This window comes from Aquila chrysaetos, chromosome 6 (genome assembly GCF_900496995.4).
Source record: "Aquila chrysaetos chrysaetos chromosome 6, bAquChr1.4, whole genome shotgun sequence".
Classification (NCBI taxonomy): Eukaryota; Metazoa; Chordata; class Aves; order Accipitriformes; family Accipitridae; genus Aquila; species Aquila chrysaetos.
Genome location: NC_044009.1, coordinates 21,270,536 through 21,283,495, shown reverse-complemented (window position 1 = coordinate 21,283,495; position 12,960 = coordinate 21,270,536). Strand labels below are relative to the sequence as shown.

Sequence of the window (12,960 nt, the reverse complement as noted above, 5' to 3'; positions counted from 1 at the left end):
AGGGTTGAAGGCAGTGAACCAAGTTGTGTCCTAATTGGACTCCATGTATTCCAAGTGATTTTTGTACAACTTCTGAGGATCTATTTTGGCAGCATTCCAGAAAGTGTTAATCAGCTTGGAATTAGTCATTAGCTTAATTTCTGTTCTCAGTTACATATACAGAAAGTTACTGACTTCTGTGCCACCAAGAACAGAATTTAGCTTATTGAATCTAACAGCTGTCACATTGTGCTAAATCAAGATAAATTAATCCGATTGACTGTAACTGGCTCTTTTGTACTGTGGCATGTTTACTTGAAAATCTCTGCTAATTTAAATCCTTCCCCTTGCCATGGACATGGTGTGCATATGCTGCAGGCTCAGCAATTAGTGAGGATTTGGTATGGGTGTTTCCAGTGCATGTTTAATGTTTGAGAATGGATTTCAGTGCAGTGAAAACCAAGGTCCCTGCAACTTTATTCTAGCAACGAATATTCTAGTTTGACCTTAGCTAAGAGTGTGAGTGATAAAATATAATAGAAATTGCTAACAGAATTTGAGCTGTTAACAGTGGGAAGGACGTGTCGCAATGAGATTTGGTTCATAATCAAGAAGCGTGTTGCCTAAATGATAGTAGAATCGGTAGCCTTACATGAAGAAGTATTAACACAGTATTGCTAAACTTAAAACTGTGAACATAAAGTCTGCTGTTATTATTGCTCAAAACTCAGAAGGAATGCAGTCCTGTCTTTTAGTATCTGCTTGTTTCAGCATATTTTTGTTGATGTTTTCAGCTTACAACGACAAGATTGTTGCATTTTTGCGGCAGCCCAATATCTTTGAAATTCTACAAGAGCGTCAACCCGATCTTACCAGGAATCATTCACTCAGGTAATAAAATTAGTGAAGTTTGCTATTCCCATTTCAATACAAAATGCTAATTAGGATTAGTTTCTTTCATTAAAATTAGCAGTGGAACGTAACAGATTGTAGACTTTTGGCCTATTCAAACGTATTCATAAAGCTGTGGGAAATAGTTCTTTATTTTATTTCTATGTGACTCCCTGAAATAAGGTTTAGGAGAACAGAGGTAATGTGTTATTACCAAATAAAGGTACCTACAAGGAAATATTTGGAACAACTGGCATAAGAGATTTGCTGATGTCTTCAAAATGTGCCAAGACAGCTGCATGGCACGGCAAATGTGCCCATTCATTTGAGTATGTGTACAGCTGGGAGCGTGAGGCAGAATGGCATTTGAATATGTCTTTATCTTCTCAATGCACATTTACCAAAAGGCTGTCGTGACCTAATTACCTTGGAGGTAATCTTATATCAATCAGAATTTTTAGTGTTTCTCCAAAATTTACAAAATGGGTGTCTACAGGTTTTTGCATAGTCCAGTGAGATCTGATGAAGGATGATCTTTGATTGTTATATGGTTGTTGTAACTCCCTCGTATGCTTAGACTAGGAAGGATAAAAAGTGGAATTCAGAGAGTGACAAGATCCCTCTTTAAGTGTATCCCGCACAAAGATGCTTTAATTCATGTACTTGGGCATAAAAGATGGAATAACTAACAGCTCAGATATTAGTGACTAGGACTCAAATGACTGTATTCTTCCTTGGACACTAAACTTAAAAAATTCTGGTTTGATGGTTGCGGTCTGTCCTGTGCAAAGAGCTGCCAATGCAGTGCTCTGTGTTCCAGATACCTATCCACACTGGCTAGCATAGCAGCCAGCACTGTTTTTCATTTTTTTCCATTCTCATAGTGTTACTTATTGATCCCTTTTCCTCCATGTCCTGCAAGTTCCAGAAATTCAACAAGCTGCCCTGTTTCACAGTTTCCCAAAGCATTGTGTTCTAACAAGTTCTGTGATGAGGCTTCTGTGTTAATTTGTTTTACCCTCTAAATAAATCCCAGCTGACAAACCTGAAATGATGTACTAGCAGAATACACGTTCTCTAGAAAATACAGAGAAAAGGAGGAAAATTAAAATCTACAGTTCTCAGCCTGCCAAAACAGTTACTGTATTGCATCCGTATTGCTACAGGCAAGTTTGTCTCACCAGGCTTGGTTTGAAATGTGAGCAAACTAATCTGTTGGGAAACAGTATACAAACAATTTCTGATCATTAGTAGTTTTGTTATTCCTTTTTTCTTTCCCCAGGGTGCTTGGCTTTTTTTACTGTGATAGCAATCAGAGTGTCATTTTCTTCATGCGTTTTGTGGTTTTTTGATAGAGTTCAGACTGTTCAAAAGACTTGTTGGTATTATCAGATTCTGCTTCTTGTAGAACCTTGCCTTCCCGATTACAGAATCATAATTTGCCACAAGCTGAGCTCTTCTCAAGAAAAGATGGTTTTCAGATTGAAAATGGAAGATCAAAGGATAAAAGATACTGGTTTCTGTAGCTCCTCATTTTGTTTTCTTTTCCTCCTGAAGAGTAAAGCCAAATTAGAATTTATCTTTACTGTACCATCATATACCTTGTACTGACAGAGAGAAAATAAAAGGGATGTACTTCTATTTTAGGATGTGGGAAAAAACTCTACAGAGGAAAAGAACAGGAATCAGCCAAGGATTTGTATTTAATATAGATCCTAAAAATCTGTGTGCTACCATGCTCAGAGTTTAGGATGCATAGATTCCACAATAGTGACTACACTGGGTCTGGGAGGAAGGGTATGTGCTTGAGTGAGAAAGAGGGGGAGAAATAGTACAAGGGTTTTTCTGGAAGATCTCTTAAATGCAGTATGGTACGAAAACCCCGCTTTTAAAATCACAAGTGTGCGTTGTAATGTGTGGCTTGTACTTGTACAAAGGTTCAAAAAAAGACAGTACCTCTTAAACAGTTCACTTTCAGAATAGTAATGTCCTCCCACAGGGCTCAGCTTCCTACTTTGAATTCAGGGACACAGCTGGCATGAACTTGAAGGACTGATTTTTTAATTTTTTTTTTTTTTTTTACTGGTTAGATGGCTGTACTACCTGAAGCAGCCTGAGCATTGAAGAGATGAGGGCAACAGGAGAACCATTCCTCAGAACAAATTAGTTTCTTGGTTGTAATATTTTGCTGCTTGCATGGACATGGTGTGGCAGGGAAAAAAATGGTTTCTGAAATACAGAAACATAACCCAGAGGTTTTTATGATATACCCTGTATTTTTTCTTGTTGCTGTGGTGTGCATTGGTGCCTTATTTGCAAAAGATATTTTGGAAGTCTTTTTTTTTGCATACACAGGGAGAAGATCCAATTCATTCGGACAGAGGGAACACCTGGGTTGGTGCGTTTATCCAGTGATGCAGACCTTGTCATGTTACTCAGGTAGGCACTGCTGCTTTCAGTGCACATATGGAATACGCTATGGCAGCTGCTGAGGAGCCTTTCAATGAGTAGTGCGTGCTGATTTAGTGACCTAATCATTTCCCCTTCCAGTACTTGGACTTGCAGCTGGGAGAGCTACAAGTAAAGGGTCGGATTTTTTATTTTCATCATGTTCAGTTTCTAGGTGGTAGTTGGAGGTCACATTTTTTCATAGGAGTGAGGGAATGTGATATTCTGTCTGAGGAAAGGCAAGTGCAAGAGCGCTGTGCTTGTGATTTACATGGGTTTGCCCAGACCACCTTTTATTGTCCTGTTGCATCCAGCTCTGACATTTAGATAGGTGGTACAGTTTAGACCTCTTTGCAAGAATGTGCCTTCTGCTTCTTTAAGAATGCATCTGTTTAGTTCTGTGGTTTGGAAAGTCCCTATTTGTGAACATTTATACTTGAGATGCGTTTTTATTACTTAATGTCTTGCTGCCTCTTCACTATGCTGTCAAGCATTGTCCCCTTTAATAAAGGAAATACTATTACAGAGTTCAAGAAATGGGAAGCTGCTTCTTTAATATTTTTTATTTAAGCAATTAACTCAAAAAATCAGGCAGATTTTTTGCTAGAAATAAACCCTTGTATCTTGATGCTATATTCTCATCCATTGTAAAAGTGCATCAAGAAATTAATGAGTACATTTAAAATTTAATCTAGTGAAATAGGATTGGCATTAGTAGTAGTATTTTGAGGTCAGGTTGCATAATGATAATCCTCTCTAGTCCCTAAATCTCTGAATTAATTACAGCTATAAAAAAAATCTCATTTTAAAGCCATGCTAAAGGTTTTTTGAAATGTGAATATTGCTTCTTAAAAAACCTTTTAAGATTTTTGTTTTGGTATATAACGCATGGAGATGACAGATTTTGCATAGAAAAATCTGGCTTCAGCTATTTGGTTTTAAATAAAGATTGCATGAATGATTTTATCATTGCTTTTTGACTGGGTTTTGTTCCCTCTAGTGTTCTGTTAACGGTTAAGACTGCAAATAATTCTTTTATTTATATATATACATACATATATATATAAAGAATATAAATGTATATAAAGCAAATTCAAAATTTTGATTGCAATCTTTCTTTTGTAGAAAAACAATAATCAGTATAACTAATTTTTAAGAGAAAAGTAGTAGCCACTGCCTGCTTAGAATAACTTTATCATATTCTTCAGATTTTATTTCTCTTAATCTACTTTTTTGCCCCCCAGAATATCTAACTGAAAAATGTTGCTTAAGGATTTTCTTCCCATTTTATTAATAATCTAATAGTACTATTGCCCTAGGACATATTATTGATAAAATGTTATCTATGCATCCATTAGTTTCTTAATGTTGGATGTTAAACCTCAAGACTGGACTGAGTTATTGTGAGCTTATTGTGAGTAAATAACTGGTGTAAAATCAAAGGTGGGCTAAGTTAAAGTAGTGGTGTACTGAGCTAATGAAATTAGTTTTCTTACCATTATTTAGTCTTGGTGGATTTTTACATTTAACAGTATCTTCTAGCAGGGTGTCATCATGACCCTTCTCTATGAAACTCTGAAAAAACTGCACTCTAATCATGACGACTTAATCATCCTGGCGCTCAGGACACCTGGTTTCTGTATCTAGCATGGCTGGTTGGATGACATTGGGGAAGACTGTACCCACTTCTATGCCTCTGTTTCTTCAGTTGGGGGGAAATGATACAATTGTCCTGTAAAGCACTCTGAGATGTAGTAAATAACTGGGTGGAATCGCTATTTCTGATATTTTTATTGCTTGGGAACACGGTACATTTTTTCACATGCTTCAGTAAATATTAAGTTGCAACTAACTAAAACCAAACCAACTAACCCCTATGTGTTTAGGGACTGAATGAGGTACATTTTTAAAAATACTCTTAAGAATAGCATTATATTATGGTTCAGATGTTAAGGAGAAAACATTTTGCAGTTTCTCCTTCTGAACATGTTGTTTGGTGTACAATAGATATCATCATTTCAACTCTTAATTTAATCCAAGATTGAAATAGTGGTTTATATTTTATCATATTTTCAGCATCAAAATGTAACTTGGAGGATAACAGCAAATGGTCACGAGTGTAAAAAGAACTTCCAGAAAATACCCATTCCAAAAAAAAATCTCATGCAAAAAATTTTTCTAGGTATTTGTTCATTGAACAAACATAGTAAGAAACATCTTTTATTTGAACATTGCTTTCATTGGCTGAACTCTCTAGTAAAAGATTGGTGTGTGATTCTTTCTGTATCGCATTTTTTTAAAAGAATTTTTACTTATCTCAACAGTGTTTACATCCAACAGAGGCCTTGATATCAGATCCATTCTGGTATTAGATACTCTGTCTCTTTTTGGATTTGCTTGTGTCAAATTTGGGAAAAGACTGAAATTTTAATATACATACAGACTGTATGTACACAGATGCAGTGATTAGGCTGCAAAATGTTTATTGTTTTTCTCTTAAAAGTTGTGTAGCAATAATAGATGAGGCATGAAATAACTCAGCCTGAACAGACTAGATGTGATACCCGTTTCAGCAACAGCATTAACATTAAAGATAAAATAAAGAAGTAACTTATGCCAACAAGCTTACTATTTAATACACTCAACAAGTTCAGATGTGATTCTTAATCCTGGAGGCTTAGAATGTTTGTCTCTGTTTGTTCCTGGTCTTTGTGCACTTTTGCAGATCTTTTTCCAGGAAAGTGTGACTAAGGTTATTGACCCCTTTGTAATGAGAACACAAGTTAAAAAAAAAAAAATTTAAGGCTGATTAACTATATTTTAACCTGAAAACAAATACCACATTATGTATAATGGTGTCCCATAAAAGTAGTAATTACTCTTTCCAGTACTTTCAAGATCTGATTGAGGGAATGGCAATAAAATATTTTGTAGCACTCTAAGTGTGCATAGTAGAAATAGGCGAGTGACTACCAAAGGAAGTGGGTTTAATAACTAGGATTTATTCCTAGAAAATGAAAAAAGCCATTCATTCAAATAAGCATGTTATTTCTTCTTTGCTCCTCTTTACCAGCTTGTTTGAGGAGGAGATAATGTCATATGTGCCGCCACATGCCTTACTTCATCCTAGTTATTGCCAGTCCCCAAGAGGCTCGCCAGTGTCTTCTCCTCAGAACTCTCCGGGTAAGTTGCTCAGGCGCAGCTTCTGCAGGGGCTATATGAAACCATATCTCATACTTCATAAGGACCAGTTCCAGATCAGTAAAGTCAGTAGTGCATTCCTGCTGCCTTCCCAGAAGTCAGAGAACAAAAACAATAGAAAATTTGTTTGACTATAATTTTTTGTTTGCTTTCCAAATTGAAATCCACGGCAGCCTAAAGCCAAGAAACTACTATTTGGAAACTATAACCTATTCCCCTTTGTGGTTCCCAGCTTTTAGATGGATAAAGTTACATGAGCTGAAGCACATTCTGAGTGGTCAGTGAGCTTGTCACTGCAGTACTTTCATTATGATGGTATCTGTAAGACCCTGCAGTAGAGCTAGTCCCATAATTTAGTTTACATTATGCTGCATGTAATGACTTTCCACCTTTCTGAAGATCCAAGTTCTGTTGCTCCAGCAACAACAAAGATTTAGTCCTATTTTTGAGCAAAGTCAACAAGTGTGATTGCATTTGACTGTCAAACTTCAACCTTTGCCTTGGGCTCACAAGATATTTTGCTGGTAGAAAAGATTGGTATATTACAGCTTCAGAGGTTGTGATTTTGTTCTGACTTGTAAAACATGCAAACTTGGTTTTCACTGATGTGGAACAACTAAGTGACTGCTTGTGCCAGGATCCTGATGTTTAGAGAACTAAAAATACGAGCTGTAATAACTGTACATTAAAATGCTAGTGTTAATGGGGCTGTGGGGCAACGAGTGACAATTTTCTGTAAAGCCAGATTGTTGTCCCTTAACATGAGTTCAAAAGATAGCATATTGCAGCTGTCTGGAAATACATGTCAGAATGGAATGAAATTGCTATTTCACATATTAACTAAGTTGCGGATCAGAACTAGGTTGTTTCAAGTATGACAAGTTCCATTTGACCTCTGAAGGCTAAGTACAGCAATTTGAAGTTTATAGATGTCACTGTTCTTAGTTTTCTCAAGGGGATATTAGGTAAGTAAAACAAAATCACTGCAGTAAATTGGAAGTGGCTTAAGGGGATTTCTACAAATTTGAGAACAAAAGTATAGATAAGTAGAGAACATTTGGGATGTAAGCAACTTTAGGTAGTTCCAGACAACAAGAAAATTTTATCAGAAAAAGTACTGTGATTTTTGTGGGCATTTTCCAGTCCACAATCATAAAAAGCTTTGCCTTTTCAAGAAACCAGATTAAAACCATTCATAAACATGTCCTGAGTGGTAGCTTTTCCTGCAGCTGGACATAGGACCTATGTAGGACCTATTTGAAAAAACTATCCAAAGACCTTAATGGTCATATGGCATTCTGCAAAGTAGCAAAATAAAATATTCACATGTATTGATATCTTCAATACATATATGGTTTAGGTATAACTGTTTCCCTTTGTTGAAAACAAAGGAAAACTGAAATCTGCATGTATGCATCTTATTTCCAACTGCAAACCTGGCAGTCTTTTATAAGTAAAAACAGTTTTAGCTTTCAGAGTTACAATTTTTTCATTACTAGTACACGCACCAAAGCATGCTGGGCAGGGCTTCACTCCAACAAAGTAATTTTAAGGTGCATTGTGATATTCTCATCTATTCCTCAAAGAAGTAGCACACAGTAAAGGATGAGCAGTGATGGTTTTACTCCCGTTCTCCTTAAAATTATAATCTCTATTCTATTTCATACAAAAATATAAAGACACCATTGAATTTCCCTGTCAGTCTGCAAGTGTGCATGTTTGTGTTGGTGTACAAATGACTTTTTTGATGAGAAACTGTAAATAGCCCATCGTTTCTATGGAGGCTCTGTGTTTTTTCATCAGCTAAACTGGCTGTGCTGCACTGTACGAGGTTGCAGTTAAGGATCCATTGTTCAGATCAGTCACAATTGGTTGTACTTTCTCTTTTGGGAAAGATGAATAACCATGAAGCTATTCTTTATATCTGCTTTAGAATATAACCTCTTTGAAAATCAAATATGATTATCACATCACTGATGGTTTTTAGCTCTTCCATTAACATCTTTTGTTCCCAAGGCGGAAGTAATCACTATAATTGCCCAGGAATTTCTTGGCATATGCATCTGATTTGCAATGAGGACTTGTCATGTGCTGACAGAATAATATACTGCTGATTTCTGAACCATGAAGTAATGTGTTACCAGATTTAATGTTCTGTGGTATCTCTCAGCAAACACTTCCTTCAGGGGTTAAGATTAAAGTATGCTTTTGTTGCATTTTTTTGGTGACTACATTTTTGTACCTACTTTGACCCAAACCAAAATAAACAAAGTAGGAGGAAAAGGCCAATAATTAAAAGGCTGTTTACAGTTTCAAGTTTCTGTAATTTTTCTAGAGAATTCAGCTGAGTGTACCATTAGAAGCCCTTGGTGCTCTCAGTAAAAGAGGATAACCACTATAGATTAATCAATGGCCATGATTTGTTTTTCCAGAGAGGTCCTGCATGTTCCTGTTGGAGCTCTGAGGATTCCCTGACACTTTCTATTCCTCCCACACATCACTCTCAGCCTAGAACAAGTGGCAAGTGTCTGTCTGGTCAGACAGGTCTTTTGAAGACCTGTAAATGGCATTCAGTGTTAATACTGATCTCACTTGTTCTCTCTCTGATCTCTGCAGAGAGATCGACTCTGCAGCTTCTTCCAGCAGCCACTTCCGCAGGATGTGCTTGTCGCCTTTTCTGTCAGACCCATATGTTTTGTGGCTAAGCAAGCCGCTCTCCTTTCCCCCGGTCTCTGCGCACAGGCTGAATGGACACACGTTCTCTCTCTTTCGTAACCTGAAACACTACGTTCTCATGCCTTCACCCATAGTAGCAATAAATGTTTCTGTATTGGCTTAGTGTCATACAGAGAGCGAAAAGAAAACTCACATAAGGAACTGATTGTCACTTAAAAGACAAAAGTCTACATATACATGCTCCTAAACTCTTCATTTGTATTTCCAGTGCATTACGGGCCTGTTAGGTGACCACCAGTTGCAGATAAGTAGTTGGCAACCTATGTATACTAGAGGGTGTGAGAAATTTTAAACGTCTTCTGAGTTTTTTGTGGGGGATGTTTACACAGCCATGCAGGGGAGGAATTTAATGTTCTAAAGACTAGGGGTGAGAAGATGAATGTAAAAGGGCTAGGATTAACTGCCTCTTTGGCACACTGTCTTGCAATCAAATCAATTGAAGTAATATATCCAGGGGGGCAGTGGAAGTTCTAATGGTTGTATTATTGAGAATAGATAGACTAGACAGCTAATTTGTATATACTAGACTTGTACATGCAAATGTGGTGTTATGCCATTTTTTTGGCATACAGATCTCTTCTCTCCCTGCTTTTAAGAAACTGACCCTCAAAAACATTTTTTCAAAAAGAAATGCACTTAGATGACCATCATGTATGTTCCACAAACTTAAATTTGGTAGTCTTCCCATTCTTCCAATATTTTCTTCCTTTTACTTCCCCAAGGAAAAACTTCTACTAGGGAATTTCCAAAAGTCTTCCTTCTTCAGCATGATGTATTCAGCAGGGGCACAGCAGAGTACAGTCTGTTTATGCTTCATTTCTGAGTACTTGTTTTTCCTGAAATTATTAAAACCAGAACAGAGCAGAACATTCATTACATGAGCTATTTTAAAGGTTAGACATAAAGTGTACTTGACAAAAAAAAGTTAAGTCTTTCCAGTTGATCGTGCTGGTTTTTTTAATCCATCTTTTGCATTGACCTGGATTTGCTCTTTTAAGACTTACTTTAGAAAGATGATACTATTGGAAATGAGCAACCAAAAAGTCTTGGATGCAGAGCAGATTTGAAGATACGCAGCTTTTAGTTTTTATAAAGGTGACTAAACCAAACATGCCTTTTGCTATTAAGGAGCCTTTTCAGTAGAGGATGGGACATTAATCAGTTCTCGTCACTACAGCTCATTCTTTGCCTATTGCTTCCTGCAGGTACTCAACGTGCCAATGCCCGAGCTCCAGCTCCTTACAAAAGAGATTTTGAAGCCAAGCTGAGAAACTTTTACAGGAAGTTGGAGACTAAAGGATATGGACAAGGCCCAGGGAAGCTGAAGTACGTTGAAGAATCTCATGAAACTGGGTTTGTTTCTCAGGCAGCTTGCCTTGCCTTGCACGGCTACAAGCTTATTCCCATTAGAAGGAATGCAGATGTTATGGTTACCCTTGCACTTCAGGAAATATAAAGCCTGTCATAAACGACTTAGTGCCAGCATGTGATTCATAGCAGAGGATACAGCAAGTTCTGAGCACTTCTTTTCTATGTTTCCTCCAACTATATTTTCATACAAACAGTATTACCAATACAGTGCCAAAAAGCCCTTTGGGAAGAGGCATGCAAAACAGGAGGCATCTGAATTCTTCCATTATAGCAATTGTTACAATCTAAACAGTTATATTTTCTCATGTCTTTTTCCATCGGAAAAACTAGATTTTGTACATCATTGCCTGTATAGATATCACAGTCCCCTTTAGCAAAAAGGACTCATAAAATTAAATGTTATTAAATTCTAAGGATCGCCTTAAAAAACTGCTAGGACTTTTACTTCAGCACTCTGAATGCTAGAGTGCCTGGAGTGATATCTTCCCTCCCACGTGATTACATACTGTTATGTTAAGGATCATCATCATAAGATACTTTCATTATTTTGTAAATTACCAAGTCTTATGCCAGCTATCAAACTCTCATAGTAGCCATTAGGCACTAGAACTTTTTTTTAACCATTTCTTCTGTTAGAATAGGGGGTGGGGTTTTTGTTGTTTGTTTGTTTGGGTTTTTTTCGGGGGTTTTTTTGTTTTTTTTGTTTTTTTTTTAATTTGCCCCAGCCAGTCACTTCTCACATTTTGCAGGAATTTGTGCAGAGTTCAGACTTCATTTATGTGAGCTTGTTGAAAGTTTTCCACAACTGAAATGGGATTAAAATGGTATTGTTTAGACAGTCTTAAGAGGCAGGGGTTGGACATTGTCTGCCTATAATGTAATGAAATCATAAACACTTAAAGCTTAATCTATGAAAGTTTTGTCATGAATGTTTGGGCAAATAGCTGATAGAAGAGGATGGCATTTGCTACCTGTAAGATCCATTACATTTCTTACATGTTTTTGTCCTGACCTATTTGCCATCACACTGTGGATTCTTAAGCAGAACAACAGCTTGATTTTTGAACAGAAGTTTTCTCTGCGTTCCTTTCCCAGGCATACACTGACCTGCTCCTTTTTTTCAATTAGCATACCGCCTGGGTCCTCTTGTTGCCCAGGTGTCTTGCCAGTTCCTGGCCTTCCCACTCCTGTGTCCTTTCCAGGATAGCACAGAGCCATCACCGACTATCTCTGCACAAGCAGTAAGGCCCGCAGGGGCTTTGCAAGAGGCTCTGTGACATGGTAAGCCGCCTCTCTGGGGGCAGCAGCAGCTCCCAGCTTCGGTCTGACTGACTGATCAAACGCACACATGAGGCAGTATTTGAATATAAAGCAAGCTAAGTTTCAGGAAACTAATTAAACACAGGTTTTTTGGCAGAAGATAAAATGTTTAAGTAAGGAGGATTCTTCTACCTCTTGTTTTAGATCTTTATGACACTTCCTTACTTGCACAATTTTTCTTTTAGAAGGTACATTATGTTTTCACATGTGATGTTTCAGTCTGGTTTTGGACAAACAATTGCCATTCCTTCTAGACTTTTTGTCCCGTCACACTTACACTCGAGATAGTGTAGGAATGTGTGATTCTGGAGTTACCATTCAGTGACTTTCTCATGGTTTTATCTTTTTCCTTGTTAAGAGATTGATTTTTACATAAAAGGTTAGATTCTTGCTTACAGTAAGACTGATTCAGAGGCCCAGCCTTACAAAAGGATTTTAAACTTAATGAAAACGCCCACTTCAGGACCTTTCCCACTGAAACCTTTAATTTAAGGAGGAACCAGGGTAGAAAAAATAAAACTACACTTTGTACAAGAGACATTTTATTGAAATCTAAAGTAGATCTTTGAGGGAGACAGACTAACAGACAGAAGCTTCCTGATCTGGATCAAATTACCCAGCAGAAGCGTGTATCTCTATGAAGTCACCCCGTTACCTTGCAGTGTAAATAGATGTTTCCAACTGTGGTTCATGTTCACAAATTGCTGTTTCAAAATTATTTTGCTCTTCAGATTAATCATCAGGAGAGATCACTTGCTAGAAGATGCCTTTAACCAGATCATGGGCTACTCAAGAAAAGACCTGCAGAGAAATAAACTCTATGTCACGTTTGTTGGGGAAGAAGGGTGAGTAGAACAGGGAAGTAAATGTGATCTCAAAACTCAGTGTGTCTTGCAGCTGCTGTTTCACCAAACTTCTTGTGGTCTAGAGTGAAAAGAGGAAGGATTACAGTCAGGAAATGCCACATACATAAGCCTAGAACATACAGCTGTTCAAGATGACTTTTTAGGCATT

The 12,960-nt window shown here is 37.3% G+C and overlaps 1 protein-coding gene across 2 annotated transcripts in view; it reads left to right on the top strand.

Moving 5' to 3' along the window:
* The window catches only part of HECW2 (HECT, C2 and WW domain containing E3 ubiquitin protein ligase 2), a 170,329-nt gene that overhangs the window by 137,274 nt on the left and 20,095 nt on the right, over positions 1 to 12,960 (top strand). For both annotated transcript variants that reach the window (XM_030018086.2, XM_030018087.2), the window contains 5 exons: positions 774 to 870; positions 3,226 to 3,309; positions 6,392 to 6,501; positions 10,461 to 10,581; positions 12,678 to 12,791. In XM_030018086.2, the coding sequence (XP_029873946.1) occupies positions 774 to 870; positions 3,226 to 3,309; positions 6,392 to 6,501; positions 10,461 to 10,581; positions 12,678 to 12,791 (526 nt within the window). The remainder of the gene's footprint in view (positions 1 to 773; positions 871 to 3,225; positions 3,310 to 6,391; positions 6,502 to 10,460; positions 10,582 to 12,677; positions 12,792 to 12,960) is intronic.